Source organism: Vanellus vanellus (assembly GCF_965231255.1).
Source record: "Vanellus vanellus genome assembly, chromosome: Z".
Taxonomy (NCBI): Eukaryota; Metazoa; Chordata; class Aves; order Charadriiformes; family Charadriidae; genus Vanellus; species Vanellus vanellus.
The window spans coordinates 44,311,987-44,331,453 of record NC_138908.1 but is presented as its reverse complement, the minus strand read 5'-3'; the positions used below and the strand labels follow the sequence as shown (position 1 = coordinate 44,331,453).

The 19,467-nt window shown below is 36.9% G+C and overlaps 1 protein-coding gene across 1 annotated transcript in view; it reads right to left on the bottom strand.

Moving 5' to 3' along the window:
* Nucleotides 1-1,926: 1,926 nt before the first annotated feature.
* The window catches only part of KIF27 (kinesin family member 27), a 35,226-nt gene continuing 17,685 nt past the window's right edge, over nucleotides 1,927-19,467 (bottom strand). The window contains exons 6-19 of the mRNA XM_082497726.1: nucleotides 17,479-17,622; nucleotides 14,904-15,110; nucleotides 14,199-14,374; nucleotides 13,692-13,825; nucleotides 12,997-13,152; nucleotides 11,728-11,933; nucleotides 10,660-10,857; nucleotides 10,198-10,311; nucleotides 8,990-9,166; nucleotides 8,148-8,363; nucleotides 6,953-7,159; nucleotides 5,933-6,131; nucleotides 5,302-5,466; nucleotides 1,927-3,642 (exon numbers count right to left, since the gene is read on the bottom strand). Of these exons, the coding sequence (XP_082353852.1) occupies nucleotides 3,179-3,642; nucleotides 5,302-5,466; nucleotides 5,933-6,131; nucleotides 6,953-7,159; nucleotides 8,148-8,363; nucleotides 8,990-9,166; nucleotides 10,198-10,311; nucleotides 10,660-10,857; nucleotides 11,728-11,933; nucleotides 12,997-13,152; nucleotides 13,692-13,825; nucleotides 14,199-14,374; nucleotides 14,904-15,110; nucleotides 17,479-17,622 (2,763 nt within the window). The 3' untranslated portion in view covers nucleotides 1,927-3,178. The remainder of the gene's footprint in view (nucleotides 3,643-5,301; nucleotides 5,467-5,932; nucleotides 6,132-6,952; nucleotides 7,160-8,147; nucleotides 8,364-8,989; nucleotides 9,167-10,197; nucleotides 10,312-10,659; nucleotides 10,858-11,727; nucleotides 11,934-12,996; nucleotides 13,153-13,691; nucleotides 13,826-14,198; nucleotides 14,375-14,903; nucleotides 15,111-17,478; nucleotides 17,623-19,467) is intronic.

Below are 19,467 nucleotides of genomic sequence, written 5' to 3'. Positions count from 1 at the left end.
AGGACAGGTGACCCAAAACTGACCCACAGGGTATTTCATCCCATCTGCATCATGCTCTGTATAAAAGCTGAAGGATCAAAGGGTCAGCCCTCTTTCTTCAATAGCTGGCGTCTGAGAAGGGCTCTGTTCGCCTGCCTTTGATCCTGATCTGTGCATTCCTGAATCCAGCTTGTGTCCACCACTGAGTCCAGTCAGGCTGGGACTTCCCCAGTGCCTGACAGTGATGTGATTGCCATCCTGGGAACTTGGTACAGTTTTGTATATATTTCATTATTTTCTTTTTATTATTTTATTAATATTTTCATTAAAGTATTTTAGTTTATTTTTAAACTCATAATTCTCTTTTCTGTCTCCTCCTTCTCTCCCTGAAGGGAGATACTCTCCCTTCTCTGAATGGGAAAGAAGTAAAAGACAGCATCTGTCATTCATTTAAGTGGCCAGCCCAGCCCAAACTATGACACCAGGTTAATGAGGCTACTGTTTGCAGTATAACAAAGTTTGCTGTATTGTGTTTAGTTTGCTGTTAAGTACAAATTATGTAACATTAGAAATGCATAAAATGTGCATTTGTTGAAGTGATGCCCTGCAAATAGTTTTTCTTACAAAATATTTTCAGATTCATTGGAAGTCCTACATAGAATTATGCCCTTCATCAGCATACCGATCCTGAAAATCAGAACTGACATACTATTTACTGGCCATGCAATAAAAGAGCATTCAAGTTGGAACCTTCAAATCAGTCGGATTGAAACCTGCTTTGCCCAGATAAAAGGTCCCTCACCACAACACATAGCTGAAGTTTCAATTCCTGTTAAATTTCGCCTTGAAGTTACTAAGAACGAAACTTTGTTTCAATATAGATGGGGTAAAACTTTCATTAAGTTGCCAGATTCATAATCTTGCCAGATTTGCTTCTCAAAGGTGGTGCAATTAGTATTTACACAAATCAGAGGACTTCTGCAAACTCCTTGCAAGGGCTTTGTTGTTAATGTGCAGTATGGAGCAAAGTCAGTGATGGAAAGGACAAGAGTCTATTCTGGAAATGCAGCCATCACAGTGTTCGGATAATCATAACAGAGAACTCAGATCATACGTAAAGTTCATTTATATTCACAGTAGCCAGACAACAGAACAGATGATACACATGGCTTTTTTGGTAGTTAGTTTTAGCAGGATGTAGCAGGAGAAACAGCTGTTAATAAGTGAAATAATGGCATGGTGAATCCCTGCAAATTAGCTGCATGCTGTTTTTAACCCCATATTGCACATCAACTAAATGTGGGTGAAGGCCATAAATGCCAGCTAATAACATCAAGGAAGTCAAACAGAGAGAGTAAGCCTATCAGATAAAGTCCTGGTTTTAATTAGCAGAAATAAGAGGAGTTACGTATTGTCTGAAAGAGGTAAAACCATTATATACATTAGCTCTATGCATAAATGACAACATAAATCACTGTTTACTTTTCTTTTCCCTATATGACTACCTTACTGCCTCTCTCATTGCTTTGCTTATGTTAGGTCTCTTTCATGATAAACAACTCTTTCACTTCTCCGAAGATCACAAGTGTATCTGATGTATTTATCTACCTTAGCATTAGGTGATGACATAGTCTTGAAGTGCGTATGTGTGGCATACAGAACCTAATGTTTGAACGACTAGTTAATCTGCAGTGTCACAGCTATAGAAACCTCCAGAGCACCAGCTGACATCTACTAGCGATTGAGCTGTAGTTTCCTACATTTTCCCTTACTTATTTTGCATCCAAAAAGAACTGGTTTTTTATTTGTGGAAAATTCAAAAGAAGTTTCATGTTTATTTATAGAGTAGTATCAGGTGTATGATAATGCACAGTATTATCTTGAGAAGAAATGCCTTCAACAATTCCTTCACTTAATACAGAGCTATAGTAAGTACACATTTGAAACTGTATTTACTTGTTTGTTTATTGCTTTTTGACTAGAAACATTAAGTGAATGATATATACACGAACATTAAACTTAACATTAGTTAAGGCTCAGTACTTCTGTGACAGTAAAAACAATCAAGCCCAATCCAAAAACAATCAAGACCCCAATCCTTACCTCACAATTCAGCTGAACAATAGGTAGTAAATAGGGATAAATGTGAAAGATACAATCATTTGACATGTTAAGTGGTTTGTCTATCTGATTAGAATGAAATATTTTGCAGTCTACTCACAAAATTTTAAAATGTGCCACAAGACAATAGGTCCACTTACTATGCTGTAATAGCATCTTCATCATGTGGACTGATTTGAACTGTGTTTGCAGGATGGAACAATGCAGTTCTTTTATACCTATAGCCACACGTACTGTACACAAGATCTTGCCTAGACAATAGCAGAAAGCAAAATTTCCTTTCCTAAGTACATCTGATAAGCTAAGACAACTTTTTCAAACATGACTGGCTGAAGTCCACCACTAAAATAAAACTAACGTTATTTTCAGTACTGCTACTTTTTATGCAGGAGAGAGTTACAGTTAGAAATGTTAATCTCATTTACATGCCGACATTCTGGTATCTGCCTTCAAGTTTGTGCAGCTGTTAAGAATATGCCTTCTCAGTGACCACCGTCCTCTTACAGAAAATATTTGCTTTTCATCCAGAATGCACTACCAACAACAGTGTAGCAGTAAAAGGAAGGATATATTTAGTCCTTGCTCTGAAGCAGATATGGAATCCAGAAGAATAATTTGTCTGTGAAAGAACATGACTAATTAGTACAAATAAAATAATATATTGGTCCATCTGGCTTACCTAGAGGATGCTGAATTTGGTCCTCTGTTTGTTTTTTTTTCCATTTTAGTAGTATAGAAATAAATATCACACTTTGAGTTGCCAAGTGCAATTCTTGAAATGCCCAACAAACAAAAACAGAAAGTGAAATAAGCAATTCTCTTAATTTCATAAATAGGCTGTAAAGAAGAAAAAAGAAAACTAAGTACTTTTATGTTCCTTTTCAGGAATAAATTTATCTTTAGGTACCAATTTTGGTCTCAAACATGGCTCGTATAAAATGTTTATAGATAAAAAGCATACAGTGAAGAACACTTACTCATTTATCCGTGGTTGATACTTAACAAAATTGTGAACAAAGAAATCTAATATTAGATTAGTTACAGCAGTAACAGCTATTAAAAATGCAGTGAAGAGTAACTATGTCTTAGTGACACTAGACTTTTTGTCCATTTCGATGGAATCTGGAACAATAAAACTGACACCACCTCCAAGGCTTGAGCGTCTCAAAGATAATTCAGAGGGAGGAATATGACGCAGCTCTCGGCGAGATAGTTTTACTGGAGTTACTCCTTGAAACTGCGTTACAGTTTCTTTTCTCTGGGTGACAGAAGGTAGCTGAGGATAAGATTTTGAAGACTGAGTTTCATCTGTTCCTGTTTTGTCGTCACTAGTGCTCGGCAAACATTCTTTGTTGCACCCAAATTCTGAAACAACTTCTCCAAGCTTGTATGAATTTTGCTGTGCTTTTAAAATATTTGTTCTGTCTGTTTCTTTTATTTTCCCTGGTTGACTATTGGTTTCAAGGTTAAGCGTTGGCCTGAATTCTTCAGAAGCAACTTCTGCTCCATCTTGACTGGATACCTTGTCACCAGCACTGTTATCTAAAATGAAATTTATCAGGACATAAACAGCTAAAAGTTACAACTCTTTTGAGTGCATGCCATCAAGAAATATTAATTAGTCAATATGATTTTACAGCATCAGTAACTTGTAGTATGAGCATGGTGAAAAATTATCAGCACCTCACAATTTGTCCTTTCTGTTAAAAAGTTTGTTAGCTACAAACCCATCAAAGGTATTAGCTGTCAATTTCTTGTGACAAGGTGCTTGTAATACAAGCCTCACCACTCTAACTTGCAATGTACCCAGATAGGCAGTCTCAAAATAACTGAATCACGACAGTCAAATATGAAATTATTCATATATTCAAAACCAGTCAGTAATTACACTAGGACAACACGTGAAACACATTCTGCAAGTTTGACTGCAATGTATTCAGAGGGCTTTTATTATTTTTAAAGCTCAACAAATTATGAAGTGTTTTTATTACAATGCATTACAGCATGCCTCAAAATGTATTAAAAAAATAACTAAATACAGAGTATGTCTCATAAAACTTTGGAATATACGTATTTGAAAAAGTTGGAAATTCACACAGATCTTCTCCCTTCTTTCTACAATTTGGCTAGGATGGGTGTTTCCCATCATGGATACATGCCCTGAACTACATGCTTCTTCATATACTAGACACAGAATAGTCTTTCCTACACTCATTTATAATCCAGCCTCTAGAATATTCATGCTCACAGCTGGACAGTGTACTTTACAGTAAAGAATGTGTTGGCTCATTATCCTACCTAGAGGGCAAGGGCTGACCCTTAATTAACTCTGGGAGCAGCAGGTATGTGATCGGCATCTATGTGTTAGGAAGGCATGGCACTGCTTGAGTTGAAAGAAACAGAAGCACCCGTTGGGAGGAAGAACCAGTCATGCTGAGCCTTAAGAAGAAACACAGGGCCAAGAAGGCTCTAGTGTGCATGTGAGGTATTGGTGGTGGCATTGAGAGGTGTGACACAACCAAAATAGTGACGCTAATTGAACCTGCTTTTCTCCTTGATCTGAATAGCTCTATTGTAGGTTTGGATTCTGGCAAGTAGGACATGGAATAGTTAAAAACTTAAAGTAGCAGTTCATTGTTGGTTTAGGGGGGGGGGGGGGGTGTTGTTTGTTTTTTGAGCCAAAGCACAGAATCACGTTAGAAAGCTCTTCCCCCCCCCCCCCCCCCCCAAGTGTATAAAACCTCTCTTTTAGCCTTAGTAAGTAACTAAAGTAAGTTAGTAACTGAAAGTATGGAATTCTTCACTGACAGTCTCCCAATAACTTATGAAATCAAGTGCTGGGAGCAGTCTATCTAAAAGCCTGGCACATGACAATGCTATTAGTTACAACATCACTCAGACCCTTTCAGACAGTAAAATTCCTTTTTCTTAACCACAACAGTTTGAGGTTGTAGATGCTGAAATTATGCTAGAATCCAGAGAAAACAGAACAAGAATTTAAACCACTGGTATGCCACTGCTATAGCTACAAACCAATGTTGTCTCTCCTTTGAAACTGGGGGAGAGGTGTAATATATTCCTAGAGAACAGCTAATTCAGTAAAAAAACAATTTTATGTCTATCTGATATACTTTTGTGTGTTCACTGCTCTTCAAATGGTCTATTGAAGAGTGCATAAATATTTTAAGATAATATACTTACATTTAGTGGATGACAATAATTGATGGGATGACTCTCCAAAGAGGCCCTTCAATTTCTTCTTCATCTCTCTGCTGGTTTTCTTATAGAAAAATAAGTCTTTTTCCAGTTGCTGGACTTTTACTTCATACCCTTTCAAAGTTTCTGCAATACCTTCACTATCTTGTTCTAGGACAAGTAAAACCATGTTTAAGAACCAGGTATCTCTGTGCCAAAAATCAAGATGCCCAGCTAAACAGAGTATGTGTCGGGTCTTGCTGACACTTTGCTTGTAGTGTGTACATTTTAACTAGTATGACACAAGATCAAAAAGGCCATGCCAATCCCACTTGTCAGTTTTAATAGGAATATTTCAAAGATCAAGATCAGCAGGACCAGTATCTTTCAGCTTTCCAATATCAGCAAATCCAATATGAAAATACAAAAATTCTTCTACTGCTTTAAAAACCTCACTTTTCCATCCAAACAGACACCATGTGTCTGTTCCTCAGCATCCTACACAACATCAGAATTAGTGACAGCCAAAATACATCTCTGAACCTTACTGTTTTTTTTTTTCAGTTGGAATATAGTATTTCCCAGTACTGACTGAAGGCAATACTTGCTGTACAATCCCCCCCCACGAAGCAGATACCTTTGAAATGATGCAGTATTAACTGTAGTTTTTTCTCATGTTCTTTGTGTTGTAGGGTCAGCCGCCTGTCACACTGCAACTTGACGTGTTCAAGTGCAGATTCTAATTCACGTATTAAGTTTCCCTGATCTATGACCTTCATTTCCTGTTCTTCAATCTGCAGTTGTAATTTACGTTCAGACTCCCGTAGTCCAACAATCTAAGAAAGAAATACCCTTCTTGTGGTTTATCAAACCATTTTAATAAAAGCTTTTACCCTTCTGATCAATAGATCAAAGCACACAAAAGCAGTGGTCTCTACAGACCATAAGCTTATACTGGAAGCAGATTTGCCTGCTGCTGCAAGTTCACACTTTAGAACTGAGCTCTGTACATTTTGATCACATGATATAGTGGATTTTTTTTTAATACCCTGTGCAGAATTTAAACTGAAATAAGTGTTTTCCTGATTCTGGAAAACTTCCAACTTGCATCCCACAGACAACAAAGTCATCCAAGGTTCACTCAAGGTCATGAAGACACACGGTGTCCTAATGCATTTCATTTTTGTGTTTCCAGATGTCAGTATGATTTTTCAGAATTTGGCTGTACACACTGCAGGCAGTGTATGCAAAAAGAGTTTCTACTGGATTTAGAAAAAAAATAGGAATACTAGTTTAAGCTTTATGAAGCCTGCAGTTGGGAAGAATTTCAATGCAACACCACTACTTAAATATGTTGCTGCTTCAAAAGTTAGCAACACAGAGCACTGGAAAGGATGAAGGAAATTTCCAGATTTGCAGCAAGCACCTTTTAAGCTAATGACCCCAAACCAAGATATACAAAGCTAACACACAAGTATTCTATTTAGGTTAATGTAAAAATTAAAAATATCTGAATTAATAGCAGATCTATGTAACCTGAAGATATTTTTACCAAAAGCTTGTTAAATTTATTTTTATTTCTTGACACCATTTCATTTCATTATCTAGAATAGTAACAGAAAATGGGATAATATATTATTCATTAGCCAAAACAAACCTTGTTGAAATATTTGAAGAGGATCGCTCTGAGCTCTGCAGCAGACAGGGAAACTAGTTTTCCTATTACATTATTCTCGCTCTGTGAAAGAATCTGAGAAGATGACCTAAGCAAGTGCTGGCGATTCTGAATACTTTCATTCTTGTAATCAATAGCAGCCTCCAGGGCTTCAATTCCTTCTTCCAGCTGGAAAAGGACATGTTCTTCCTACAGAGAAACACAAGTGAGATCTTTAAAAAAAAGTGTAGAGTTAATCTTTCTATACATAAGACATCTTTACCTTCATTCTCAAGAGTGAAACTAAATTTAAGAGCAAGACAAACTAGTATTAGTACAGAAAACAGAATGGGAAAAATAAGAGGTAAGAGTACAGATCTAGAACACTTGTCTTTTTCTGCAATAGTACCCATTCCATGATACAGAGCTTGATCAAATAGTTCATCACAAAAACAGAAGTCCTGTTTCCCTTTTTATCCTTCCCTCATCCTCCCCACAGTTTGACTTCTGCTATTATTTTTTTGGTTGTGCTAGTTTTCTGTAGATTAATGAACGGATCAGGTCAGTAAGGACTTTGGTGACCATAACTTGTATAGGGAAGTGGCAGAAATGCATGGCCTGAGGCATCGCAGAAGATTTTAAGTGAGGCAAGTAGGGTTCTTTCTCGGACATTATCACCTCAGCCACATGCCCATACTGCTTCTACCTGTCCATTTTATACAAATTTACTATATCTTCAACGTAATTATACTGATCAACTCAAGTGTGGACCATCCAGGTAATATGACTTATCTTTGCTGCAAAAATATGGAGGTCTTCAGGTGAAGTTTGCTTTTTCAAAAAAATCCTATGAAAAAAATCAAGGCTCACCACTATGCGAGTACATTGCCTTGTTCTGTCCTGAAATGAAAATATACTGATGAACTTCTAGTTTCCTTATTTCTGATAGGATCCTTAGGCCAGTGGAGTTTTTCAAGGCCCTAACTGAATTAAGTCCCTCTGAACATAAACTTTGTTCACTGGTACGTAACTAGTGCTATCACAGCAGTATTTTAACATCACTACATGCAGAAGACACCAATGTCAGTTCTTTGATTCTAGCTTATCTAATACTTGGAGACATTTTACATTCTGTTTGGAATGCTTAATTATACAACACTACCTAAAACCTGTATTTATCTCAGAGGTGCTTACTTACTTCGGCTGACAACACTTTACCATCTTTCAGTTTCTCATCCACACTATTTCTTCTTCTGAGCAGCTGATCCCTTTCCATCTGGAGAACCTGAATTTTTTCCAAAATGTCTGTCTTATCTTCAGTGGTGCTGCCCTGAAGCTGCATACCTTTATCACACAGTTCCTGATCCAGCATACTTAAGCGAGTAGACAATTTCATACTATCTTTGTTTAAAGCCTAAAAAAACCACAGCAACCACAGATATAAAACTGAGATACTCCTTCCAGTAAGAAAAATGTAGGTGAGACTGTCATATTCTGCAGTGAAAGACTTGCCTGCTTCTTGCAATGGGACCCCATTTATTTTGAGTAGACAGCTACCATAAAATTTACTATTTACTCAAAAGATGAAAGAAAACAAAAACACTCAATGTGCAGTTTTCTACCTACTAAAAACTAAAGGGGCTAGTCATTATAAGTGACAATGATACTTCAATTGCTATTCACTTTTGCTACTGAAAAATAAATAATGCAAAATGTTTCCCTGTCGTGTTTTCTAGTTTGCAAAAGGACTGAGTCATTTTTAGATATCATATTATTTAATGCTCTGCAATAACAGAACTCCACAGTTCAGGGTTTTTTGTTTTGTTTTGTTGTGGGAATTTTAGGGGGAAAAAGTGAAAAAATTATTATTCTGTGTTATTTACATTTTAAATGTTGATTAGCTCAAGTCACACAATAACTTAATGGCAGTGGTAGAGACGCAAGTCACATAGCTTGAGCCTCTTCTGCTGTCTATCTGCCTTCCCCCCTGCCCAGTCTTTCAGTCAGCTGTGGTAAATTTCATGTTTTTTCTTAAATCACCTGGCTAGATCTCAGTTTCTTGATTTCCAGGTGGCTTTTCTCTTGCAATAATGCTTCTTTTTTGGCTACAATGGCTTCTCTTTTCTTTAAATCTTCTTCTAGTTCTGCTAACTGCTCATGCTGTTGGAGAATTCTTTCCATTTCTTCATCCAGCCATTTCTTTTGCTCTTCCAATTTCTAAAGTTTAAATAGAGATCCAGAGAGCATTAACCAGGAGTTTCTGGATTAAAATTTTATGATTATGTTTTTCCTTTTGTAGAATAACTGACAAAACTGTAGAAGAAATTGACATTTCTAATGCTAACATTAATTCTGCGTCAGAATCTTGACAATACAGAAATTGGACTGACTTAAAAAGAGGCTCAGCAATGTTACATTGCTACATCTTGTATAAATAAATTTGTATCAGATGCCTTTAATGAGATTCATTATTTTTCTAAGGACAGTTTTATAAGTAGATGTCTTCTATATAATCAAAGCAACCAGGTTTGGAAGGTACCACAAGAATTCAGCTAGCCCACCCTCATTACATTATAGTTGTCCAAGACCAGCTATTTGTAGAAAAGTAAGTGATAAGAAATTATGATGTTGGAAGAAAGACAGTCAGTCAATGAGAGCTCTGATCCTGCTAGCACAGTCCATTGTGCTGAAGCCACAGTTTATCAGTGGATATATTCCTGGTAAAAATAAAAAATTGCCTTTATTTAACTTTTAAAATTCCTTTTCACCTTTAAAGACTTTGGGTAACCCATGAAACTCTCATTTTCCAATGTCCTCATCTATAAGAATGTAGGTGGCACTGCTGCATAAGACACCTACTTTTCTAACCCTGTTAGGAACAACCAAAACCATAGACCTCTGTCATTTATGTCAGAGGACAAAACAAACAACCAAACCAACCATGGGACATTTATAATAGAGCTTATCAGTATCACCCTCAAACCTATCAGACAACCAGACCTGTTGAATTCTCAGGCCTCTGAATCAGTGTCTTTGATAAATCATAGAAAGAAAAGACATTAGAGCCTCTCCTTTCCTTCATTCAAAAAGAGTACAAAAGCTGATAGACTATACTCCCAATTTTTGCTACAGCTACAAAGATGACAAAACTATGATGGAATACTCCTAACACTTTACAAAGATGACTGGGGATGAAGAAAGAAATTCTTTTTTTCAGGGCCCACACAGATTAGAAATAGATTAGCTACCTGTAGCTTCTGTGAAGTTCCCACTGAGTTATTTTTCCTCTTTTTAAATGCAGCAATCTCTTTATCCTTAAGTTTAAGGATCTTCTGTTGTTGCTCCATCTTTAGTTGAAGTTCCTATAAACAAACAAAAAGCCCCATTCTTCCTGCCTCAGTCTGTTTTTAAAATGCATTTAATGTCAGAGTCCACACAGGTATATAATCTGAAATACTGACCCTAAGTTTACATGTGAAATTGCAATTCAGAGCTAGACATCATGTAATAATAATAAAAAAAGCTGAAGAGCAAGGCAAACTGAAGATTTCTGTGAAAATGTTTATAGACAATTTCTTCAGCGCATCTGTCAAGAAAGTTATTACTTAAAACTATGGAAAGCCTGGCAGTATAGTTTATTGTCTTTGGGGAAGCAGAGGCAAAACTGGCTCATCTCATTCTTTGTTAGAAAGAAATAGGAAGAATCGTACTTTAATTTGTTGCTGGTCCCGCTGAATCTCTGCTTCTAGTTGCTTCTTTTTTTCGCTCTCCTCACACAGTCTCCTCTGTAGCTGAGTTTGCTGATGCTTCATCTGAGCCACATTCTGCTCAAGTTCTGTTGCTTGTCTCTCACTTTGGTTAGATAATGAAGCCAGACTGTTAGTGTCTTGCTGCTTCTTCTGTAAGGCCTGAATGTTCATGGAAAATTTCAGTTTAATAGCAGGAAAACTGAAAACTAAAATATGACTTAACTTCATTCTTTATTTCACTGAATTCTTAGAATCAACAAGACTTACTAACTTCTGCCCAAACAATTCCTCTTTATTTCTGTAGTTTCTGACCTATCTGGTAAAGTCAGCACAGGCAGAATTAATCTCAAGTAACATGAAAAGGTAGAGATACAGTTCACGCCTGGCAATACAATGAAAGTAGTAAAATCTAACAGATATCACAGCTCTGGAAAATATGCAAACACATAATGGTGCCAGAATGCTGGTCCTGAGCTCAAGTCAATAAGCCACCTACCTCTTTATGTATGGTACTTGTCTGACCCACCATTCTAGAACTGAGAGGTACAGAGCACCTAAGCTGGCCTTACACAGTTTAAACTTAGGTATAAGAGAACTTAAGAGTAGAAGGTCAGTGCCAAACAAATATGACTGTATTGGGCCTGGTCTTGCAGACCATCACAGTGATTTGCTTAGAGCTGGAATTTATTCCATATTTCCATAAAACATCCATTTTATTTATGGCAGGTAATAAACTTGTAATAGTCTGTGTAGGCTCTTGTATGATATTACATACAGTGGTGTATCAGCACCTCATATTACCTACTTCTTTCTTGGTTTCTTACCTACCAAGAAAATACTCTATGTATCTAACCACATACATGTTAAATAGCATTCTGAGTATAATAGTATTAAGTTTCTCATTAGCTACCTCAATCCAACCAGCTTTCAATGTATGAAACTGGTGAGAGTTTTACAATCAGACTGCTAAGGTTCAAAGGTGATAGTCAGACAGAGATTTGCAAATCTTAATGGTCAGATGAGAAATACCTGCACTTTCAACTTAGCTGCATCCATCTTCTTACGGAACTCTTTTTGTAACTTGGCTTTCTCAGGAACATCTCTCAGCTCCTTACTCTCCAGCTCCTGAAGTCGCTTTTGTGTTTCAGCAAGTTCCATTTTGGCCTGCTCAAATTCTTGCTGCAGTTCAGTTATCTTCAAAGAATACTGCCTGCTTACAGACTGAGCATCCTTACCTTAAAGACACCATATTCAAATAGTTTAAAAACAGTAGGATAATCAGTTGAAATGTAATACTTAATTCTGTAGTTGAATCATTACTTACTTTGTTCTGGCTAACCCAATAATTTCTGAGACGTTTTCCAACCCTAAAGGAATATACAGTTCCTCTCCCTAACTTTGAAATAGAGATAAAGGAAGGACTCTTAAATCTGAATTCTTCAGGGTACTTGATGTCACCAAGTAAAGTGCTATCTGAGTGCCAAATAAAGTGAAATCCTTCTGCCTAGTGTAGTTTTTGCTAAAATGGCTCTCCTGTATTTCATAAATTTTGCTTTTTCCAGAAGAATATGCAATTCATTTCTTGTTCAACTTTCAGCTTAATAACCAGTAAACAACTTTGGATTGTGTTTCTAGTCTCTGTCTTGCCCTGTTTGCATGATCTTTCCCAAAGTACTGTTTTTGGGGGCACAGAATCTCTCTCAGTGCCAAAAGACAACCTCAAGAGATGGTATGTAACGGAGAAGAGTGTGATTGAAGGGGCTGAGCAAAGTGATCCTTACTGTCATCATAAGGCTAGTTTCTGGCAGGCATACGTATAGCAGGACAGATGTGTAAGGGACGTAAGCTAACAGGGACACTGACCTTTTCCCTCATCCACTTCTGACTCCTGCTTCTCTACTGCAGTGCTGGGAATGCTTACATTCCCAGCACAGTGATGTATCTTCTCTCCTATCCCAGACACCATGTGAGAAATACATGTCCACGAAGAGATCAGTAGCACTGAGCATACATGAAAAGTTACACTATTGGTGGATAAAAGCAATAATCAGCAAAGCACAAAAAATATTTAACAAGTACATCTGCATATCATAGCAGAGTAGGCTGTAATCAAAATTTGCAGCCTTCAGTGCAACCATAGCAAGTAATTAATGAAAGTTATGAATCTTTAAGGTATTAAAAGTATTCTTGCATAAGATAATTACATAAAAAGTAAGACATGCAGGACTTCAGAAGTTTTGTGCCTTTTCTTTTGTCTCTGAACTTCTTCATTCAATTTTCCCTGCAGTAGCCAGTTACCTGTTCTTACTAATTCCTTAATAAGTTCCTCTTTCATTTTGATATTAAGTGCAAGTTCTCTCATTTTTTGCTTGGCCTCAGTGAGTCTCAACTCCGAATTCTTTAGCTTCTGCATGTTAAAAACATGACTTTTCTGGAGGCTGTCAATCTCTTCACCTTGAAAGAAAACAAAGCGATATGGAGATAAAAAATCTGGAATACATTCTGTATCCACAAGACAGTGCTCTGGAACGTTGGATGTGTGGAGTTCTTCCACATGAAGTAAAAGAATCACAAGGAGAGAGTGGCACAAAGACCCTTTTTCCTGCCCTGTGTCTCAACAGGAAAAGAAAAGATAGTATGCACTACTAGCATTTCAAGACCCTCAGTGGGAGGAAAAATATGCCTGAAACTCATCTCTGATAAAATTATAGCATCTATTTTCTTTCACTGAAGCAGCACTAAAGGTTTATATCTTAACAGCTTTTTGATGTGTGAAATGCTTTCTAGCTAATAAGCATTAGCTAAACATTAAGGTCACTGACATCAGTTTCAGAAAGGGGAAGAAGAATCTCGAAAGCCTACGTTGAACTAGAACAAAAAAATATCTGTACCAAATACAAATATATTGCTGGAAAAAATAATTATGTGTGATAAAGACATTCTTGTATATTCTGATCCTGTAATAAGATTTGCTTTCATGACTTCCATTTTACCTGTGGCTGTGTCAGTCTGTAACGCAGATTTGTTGAATAAACCAGACTTCTCTACTTGACACTTCACGTCACTTAGCTCAGGAAGAAAACACAGAGAAGCCTGTTTTCGTGTCCATGTTCGGTTTATGGAATGCCTAAGGAAGAATGAAAGACATGGCATTCCAAACACACAGGGATTTTTTTTTCTTTAAGCTTCATGCAAAGTACATTATCTTAACAAAGAAGAATCCCAAACTCACAGAAGCATTTGTACCTTCTTTCGCATCTACTCCCCTCCCTTCCACCCCCTGATCTTCATGGTAGATTCTGGCCCCAAAACAAGGATTACGCAACTTTTATTAAATCAAAAAACTATGTTTATTAAACTTATTTTGTAATATGCCCAGCTGGTCCCATAAGTTTACCATAAGTAACATCACAAATGGTCTCATGGCAGGATTAGGCAGTAATACTACCTTTGCTATATATTTGTCTGTATAAAAAGATTGATGAATAACAAAAAATTACTTAAATGAGGTTTTCTTTTTGCTGCCTGTATTTTCTTCCTCTTCATCACTGTGATCAGAGAGGTGGCAGCGAAGGACTTCATCCTTATCTTCTATGTTGCTCAGTATCATCTGGCTGCGAGCACGGAATTCAGCCATTACCCGAGCCAGGGAGAAGGCAGGGGGGCTGGTATACACCTGTCAAAAAGCACACACAAAAGTAATGAGGAAAACCACTTGCAACAGTTTAGCAATTCTTTACTGATATTTAAAAAATACTTCAATTTAAAAGTCTGTCATCACGTGAGCTTGTAAGTAAAATTACAGAGGTTTTCTGTAACAACTCTGAATACCTTTGTAGTAAAAGGCTTTGCAAGAGCTTAGAACACTTGTTCCAAATGTGAAAGAAGGCACTGTTAGCAACTCATTATCCAATGTATTCAATATATCAGTAAGAATAATCATATTTGAACCCTCAAAAACCCCAGGTAAACACCACAAGAAACTACAGCTTTACCACTAGTAAGTGATAATTTTAAGCCTGAACATTTTGGACGATTGTGGCATAGTATGTCGCAAGACATTAAAGAGCAATTTTGCAGAGTCTTCAATGGGAAGCTCAACAGCATCTGAGAAAGCCACCACAATCTGTCATGTCAAGTCCAATAACTGAACTATAACCATTACAAAGAAAAGGAAGAAAATGTGACATTTGGGTAGACCGTACCTTTCGAGTCTCTGTCCCTGAAGGTGGGTGAAGGGAGCGTAGCAGACTCTTTGTGAGTGGGACACTGTATGGCCTCCTTGCAGATGCCACAACAGCTGGCCTATCTCCACAAGCACTTGAGAAATCCAAAGTTTTCACATCTGTAAACTTCTCTAATTTTTCTTTTAGCTGATCAATAAGCATTTGCTGTTCCACCATTTTCTCATTCTCATGGGGAAAAAAAACAAAGCAAAACTTTTGCTGATCACGTGGTCTTTATCACATTCACCATTTCTAAATTCCTTGCAAAGGTAATGAATCTTGTAAATCACTCACTGACCCAAAATTCTTCTGCAAGTTCACAGGCAAATTCTGCAACAAACTGAAAGTTCTATGACATATCATCAGTCTAACACACACTCCCCAACTCCAATAAATTTTAGACACATTTTTGTCCAGAAAGACCTATCCCAGGTAAGTTACGTTAGCTTATCTAGGCATCTAATGAGAAGTAGATGACATATTTATCAGCCTGTGCTTGCTTTATATGTGTGTTTGTGGAGAAATAAAATGAGACTTCAACAAAAATATTCAAATGAAACTCACGGTCTGAGTCTAATTAATTAAACATGTATACAGGCTTCCTCTTCCTCTTTGAGCAATTTCACTTTAAAGATTATTTGTATTAATAAACCTAAACATGTACATGATGCCAGGATCCCTTGTAGGGGCTACTTCTTTTTCTGCTACCCAGCCACAACTTTGCTGGTAATGGTAGTTTGCAGAACTTACTTATATGCTTCTCCTACAACAGTCTCTGTACATTGTTCAAAACTACTTATCTTACCTAAACTGATTCATCCATAAGGCCAAGATAATGTACATTTTCAACTCCCTCTATTCCTTTTAATTCTTTTCAAAGTACCTTTAACATCTGGCCTAGTAACAACAGGAAAGTTGAACAACAGCTAGTGATAATCAAACAAAAGTATTTAATGAAAGATATTTTGCATCATCCTACTTTGAATAATACATTTTTATTAATTCCTTATCTCTTGTTTTCTTAGACTGCATGTTCCTTCCAAACACACATAGACAATGCCTTGCAAATTGACATTTTGTTGGAATACAATACATAATATTCCTGTATCATGGAAAATAGAATATACATATATGAATACCATATTTGTTATGATTTTGGAAATAGTAAAGGCCAACTGATTCCCCTTGAAGCTATTATTTAACCCTTTTAACTCTTTGTCCCTGACACCCTTGTGCATAATACCACCACAGTGCAACACCTGTTACATAAATACATATGTGTATAAACATTTAATATCTATCTAGTACCTCCTACTTTTAAAGTTCTTATTCTATCATGTATCACTTAATTACATATTCCTGCGACTACAACTTAAAATATTTGACACAAGCATTTGCTTATCATTATTCTACCTACTTGATATGTTTTTAAATAAAAGGAGCAGTTTAGTGCATTAAGTACCAAAATGGTGCCTGAGAGCTCTCAAGCTTCTCTCCTGTCTTTGACACTGAAACAATCACGATTACCTACACTGTGACTGCTTCTATTCATTACCTTTATGTTGTATCCTCCAGAATTTATGTATTATCTCAGTAGTAAGATGACACTGTGTTGTACAGGTTAAAAAATAAAAACAGTCAATCTGGCCAGAGGTGACAGAAAAGAAAGAAAGTGACAGAGGGAAGAAAAAGATGATGACTAGTATACCTACCTTTCATCCATTGTCTCTCCCCAAGCCATTAGCAAAGAAGAGGAAAAAGGAGAAAAAGTAGAATAAGGAGAAGAGTACTAGCTAGCCATGCTTATGCTTTTCTCTTTTAAAAAGTCAGATAATAATGTATCTATCATCCACATGACAGGCAACACCATGAGAATATTAACTATTTTATTTATGGTCTTCTGGATCTGGAAATGTTTTACACTCACTACCGATCATAATTTCATTAGCAAGCAATCTAGAGAAGGAAGGAGGCAAGCAGTGTTTCCTCAGTCTTCTCTAATAGGAAATCCTCAGAAAATTAGGAAGAAATTCTGTCTTATAAAGTCAAAAGGGAACAATACTCTAATTCTTAATAAAGCTGTAACAAAATATGTTTCTATAGAACCTTTCAATTAAAGTATTCTATAGGATCTTTATAGTCTTTTTTAGATGCTAAAGAATGTTTAAATGCCTTTCAAATTCTAATTCATTAATTGTCCTGAAACTGCTTGGCAATAATACACATCTGGGGAGAGTGGTGTGTGTTATGCTTTAGGACACATGGAGAGGGCGAATGATTCACCTCATGTTATACAGGAAGGCTGTGGCACAGGTACATTCCTATACAGACTTCAGGAATCACGTTATTGTGCTTCATCCACTAGATGAACTCCACTCATTAAGTGATACGGCTCTAATTTAAACAAAATGCCCACAAGATTGACAGGCAATTATGTGAAAAAAAAAAAAAAAAAAAAAATCCTGAGAAACCTGTCTTGAAATAATGAATGCATTCATACAGTGGAAGGATGGTTCAACACAGATATATGTAACATGTACCAGAGGAAAAATACCTGTAGTCTAAGTGTTTCTTGAGCCTCCTTTAAAGATTGCAGTTGTTCTTCATTTTCCTGTAGTAATGTCTTTATCTGATTCTGCAGTATCTGCAGTTCATTATCCTTCTGGCTAAATACTTCTTCATCCATAACTAGAGCCTGCTAGATAATAAAAGAAAAGTTCAGCTGGGAAAAAAAGGAGACATTATTATTCTTACAGTTGGAAAATGAAAACAAACAAACAAACAAACAAAACCTCATTTGTTGTTAAAAGATGTGATCAAAACTGCAAAGTTTTGAGGTATGTATGGCAAACTAAGTGGTTATCTGTGCTTTCTACCAGTTATTTCTTCACTTCTGTTTCATCCATTGATTTTCTTCTGACAAGTTTCTTTCTTCCAAAGGGAATAATGTACCCATAACCAAAGCTACTTTATTGAAGTAGATATCTAAATTCAATTATTCTCTTTAGGGTGCTATAAGATGTAGCAACAAGATCTCAGCATCAACCATAAGATTAATACACTTCTCAAACAAAAGAATAAGGACAGAAATATGTATGTACACACAAGAATAGGTCCACTATTAGCTATTAAATCTGTCTATATGCAAGCTCTGTTCTAGAAACTGTACTGTCTTGTTTATTTTAGCCTCTCCCTAACCATCTCCTCCTGGCTGCGAATGGCATACTTACTTGAGGAAATTTAAATTTAAACTCAGCTCTTATACTGTTTTGAACCTGGGAAACAGAGGTTTAAAATAAGCTACAGAAGAAAATCAAGAAGTAAGAAAAATGCTGTGTTTTCGATTGACTGAGAACAAAGAAAATACAGAATTTGTATATGCAATTGCCTGATAACAATCTACAGGCTTCTCACAGTTTGGTGTGCAAAGTCAAAAAGAATTCTTTCTCTGGTCATGTGTCAGTGCTGTGAGAGAACTTCATGCTTGAGAAAGTTGAGAGCTCCCCATAGGTCACTGTCTAGCACTAGTATCTGCTGTCTGACAAACAGCTAATCAGAGCTACCAGCACAACAGGATCCTCGTGGGATATCTGCATGCCAAGAATCCCTTATCTTGTTTTGAAATTCTCACTTCAGCTAGAAAACTGGACAGAAGTATGATGCCACCAAAAAGCAGAAAGTTGATATATAACACAAAAGCAAGTGTTAGAAAAGTGATGAGACAGAGAAATCTGTAAATAGTTTAAAAACTCAGTTAGCTAAATGCGTCATAATGAAAAGGAAATGCAGGAGTTCTTGGTGAGAACGTTGCTGAAGAAATACAAGTTAGGAAATTACTTAATGATAATATATGAGATACTTGCAATTTCACGGTATTAGATAGACTACTATACTATATACGCAGTATTAGATAATATTAGATATAAGTTGCAATATTTAGTCCGTGGGTTATTTGTAAGTACAACAGTATCTGTGAAAATAACTGCATTGTAGTTATATCTGTATGCTTCTGACAGACTAATTTATTTGCAGGATTCAAAACAATTTCTGAGTTTACAGGATAACTGAAAGTAGTTGCTGTGGATTAACCCCAGTAGGCAGCTAGGCACACACAGCTGCTTGCTCACATTTCCCTGCTCCAACCCCAGTGGGACAGAAGAGCAAAGGAAGAGTAAAAGCAAGAAAACTTGTGAGTTGAGATAGAAATCGTTCAGTAGGTAAAGGTGAAGTGGAAGAAGAGAGAAAGAAAACAAGACAAGCCATGCAAAAGCAATTGATACTGTCGTGGTTTGGCCTCAGCCAGCAACAGAGAACCACGCAGCCGCTCGCACGACTCCCACAGCCGTGGGAAAAATCAGCAGAAAAGGGCAAAACTCGTGGGTTGAAATATTATAATTTAGCAGAACAGACAAAGGGAAAAAGAAAGAAAGAAAAACAATAACACCGGTAAAGGAATACAAGAACGCGATTACAGTACCGCCGCGAAGCGCACCGACCGGACCCGCACCGCCGCGACCCGCCCCCGAGTGGCGACTGACTCCCC